Source organism: Cyprinodon variegatus, unplaced genomic scaffold (assembly GCF_000732505.1).
Source record: "Cyprinodon variegatus isolate N-32 unplaced genomic scaffold, C_variegatus-1.0 Scaffold417, whole genome shotgun sequence".
Lineage (NCBI taxonomy): Eukaryota > Metazoa > Chordata > Actinopteri > Cyprinodontiformes > Cyprinodontidae > Cyprinodon > Cyprinodon variegatus.
Window position 1 is genome coordinate 752,821 of NW_015150870.1, and position 3,102 is coordinate 755,922.

At 41.6% G+C, this 3,102-nt stretch overlaps 1 protein-coding gene across 1 annotated transcript in view; it reads left to right on the forward strand.

The window, feature by feature from the left end:
* The window catches only part of LOC107093271 (monocarboxylate transporter 10-like), a 4,221-nt gene extending 2,932 nt beyond the window's left edge, over positions 1–1,289 (forward strand). The window contains exon 2 of the mRNA XM_015388240.1: positions 214–1,289. Within this exon, the coding sequence (XP_015243726.1) occupies positions 214–775 (562 nt within the window). The 3' untranslated portion in view covers positions 776–1,289. The remainder of the gene's footprint in view (positions 1–213) is intronic.
* The last annotated feature ends 1,813 nt before the right edge of the window (positions 1,290–3,102 follow it).

Sequence of the window (3,102 nt, forward strand, 5' to 3'; positions counted from 1 at the left end):
TGATCTAGCCTGATGCAGCTGAACACTGTGTAGTTATGTATTTCATTTGATACACATCTAGTTGGACAGGAATTAATGACACGCTGAGGCAAACAGGATTTGATGTTCTAGCCTTAGAGACGCCATGGCAGGACAGGAAACGGCGTGGCTGCGGCGTCAGTGTGGACTCTGAAGCTTTTTCTTTTTTCTCCTCTTGTTTTTCTTTGCTCTTAGGACCCTCGGTGTGATGTACTTCACGTACGGCATTGTGTTCGCCTGCGGCTGCTCGTTTGCCTACCAGCCCAGCCTGGTCATTCTGGGCCACTACTTTAAGAAGCGACTGGGCCTGGTGAACGGCATCGTGACCGCCGGCAGCGGCATCTTCACCATCACCCTGCCTTTCTGTATGTCTACCATGCTGGAGAAGCTGGGCCTGCAGAACACTCTGCGTGTTCTTTGCATCCTCATGTTTGTGCTGATACTAGCCAGCTTCACCTACAAGCCCCTGCTGCCAGCCAATCCCACCGAGTCCCAAACAGGAAAATTCAGCTTAAGTCGGATCTTCAACAAGAACATCTGGAAGTCTGTGGGATACCGTATTTGGGCGTTCGGCATACCTGCTGCCCTTTATGGCTACTTTGTTCCTTACGTGCATCTGGTAAGTCGTCCTCTTTTCACCTGCAGGTCCTTATTAGTTTTAACATGGTGTCTAGAAAAGAAACCAGCAGCCATGAATGAAAAAGTGTTTGATTTGTTTACCAGGATGAGAAGCTTAGCAACGGAAACAGTTGGTTGAGTCATTTTGAAAAAAAAAAGAAGTGAAACATCATCTTCTACACTTTGAATTGATTTCTACTGTGAAAAAACTCCTCCCCGCTTATAGATGAACTATTATTATAGTATTTTTAGATCAGACACAGTTTGAAATCAGGCAAAGTCTAATAGAGGTAAAAACACAGAGCTTTTTATAGGATAATTTCATTTATTAATGGGAAAGAACTATCCGAAACAGACCTGACCTTTGGTGAAAAACAGTCTTCCTCTTGTTGGATCATGAGTTAACTTCAACATTTTTGGGTCAGTTTCACTTTCTACATCCAGTGTCTAAGTCAGGCAACTTCACAGCTAAATATTTTCCAAGTGGCCTAGTCAAAGTTAGATTGAGATCCAGCTGAGACGCTGAAGTACGACGCCGTAGTAAGTTTATCAGATCATCTGTTTGATTATCTGATATACACTCACCGGCCACTTTATTAGGTACCCCATGCTAGTAACGGGTTGGACCCCCTTTTGCCTTCAGAACTGCCTCAATTCTTGGTGGCATAGATTCAACAAGGTGCTGGAAGCATTCCTCAGGGAGTTTGGTCCATATTGACATGATGGCATCACACAGTTGCNATGGGTTGTGTGCACCAACCACTGCGCCACCAAAGTACGCCCCGATATGCACATTTTAAAAATTATGTATCCTTAAATATTGTCTCAAACCATTAAAGGGTGATGTGGAAGAATGTGGCCCATGAAGTAAAATAAAGGGGAAGACTTTTTTCTAAAGCATGGTGGTGGCAGTATTATGCTGTGGGAAGGAGCTCTTCAGAACATAGAGATAGGATGGTCAGGTTGATGCATGGAACTAATACGGGCTGTTAATTAACAAAGTATTTTATTTCTACTCAATTAGTGTTTAAATCACCAATAACAGTGGGTCACTTCAAGGTACTTTAATTAAGTCAAGTCAGTTAGAAAGGTTGTTAAAAGTTTTCTCTCTAAGAAAAACCAGCTGATAGCATCTAGTCATTGATTTTACAGGACCTGCTGTTCCTGGATAAGCATGTGGCGACAGTAGGCAGTCGCTAGCCTGACTCTTCAGCAATCCCTCACACCCAGCATACATGCTGCGACAGCAGGGAGGAAAAACTCCCTTTTAACAGGAAGAAACCTCCAGCAGAACCAGACTCAGTGTGAGCAGCCATCTGCTGAGGCTGACTGGGGTTCAAGGAGACAGAAGCAGAGATACAAAATGAAGATAGAAGCACTGATCTATAAGTATTTCTATGTTAGAGAAGCTAACAGTAAATTATCTACACAGGTGGTTCCGTCTGGGAAAGAAACAGTTAACAGACAAGCTTTGACCCAGTGCACTCAGTCACAGTAAAAGCTGAGCCCATAGCTATATCCAGGAGAGAAACAGGACTAAACACTGAAAAAGCAGCCTCGACTCTATCATTGAGATTGATGTTTATTTGACAAACTCTGGAGATATTTAAGGGGTAGAAAAACTTAAGCAAGCACCTGTGTATACTTTCATGGTTTGCTGGGATTTTAACCAACATCCGAACTAAAAGCATCAGAGAGGTTTAAGGGCAAGGAAGGGTTTTTGTTTCACATGTTCAGACCTAAATTTGGAATAAATACAGAGGAGCTATAACTTTTAAACAGTTTGCTGTCATCCAGTCCAGTCCAACAATAAATTTGTTTAGTTTTTTTATCCTTGTGTTATTTAAAGCTTATACTCTCATACTTCCAACAAATGCTACATAGAAAACATAAAATACAGAATAAGCTTCATTGGATTATTTAAAACTTCAACTTTGTATTTATTGTCAGTTTCTGGGGTGTTAAACTTTTACAGTTGTAGTACTGGGATAAACCCAGTAGAGCCAAATTAATATTTCTGTTCCCTCTTAAGAAATTCAATTCAACTCAATTCAGTTTATTTCTATAGTGCCAATTCACAACACATGTCATCTCAAGGCACTTTACAGTTCACCAGATCATCCAGTCACATTGAGTCAAAGTTTTCTATCTAAGGAAAACCAGTTGATTGCATCGACTCAAAGGGAATCCCTCACACTAAGCTAAAGGTGTTCTCTCCAGGATGGAGTCACAGACAAACAGGAACAGACCAGATGAAGCTACTATGAGAAAAAGCGTGGGAGAATTGAGATAGAAGGAAGCAGAATAATAAAAAAAAGGGGTCCCTATGTCCTCCAGCAGTCTAAGCCTATAGCAGCATAACTATAGAGATAGCCCAGGATAACCTGAGCCACTCTAACTATAAGCTTTATCAAAAAGGAAAGTTTTAAGCCTAGCCTTAAAAGTAGACAGGGTGTCTGCCTCACG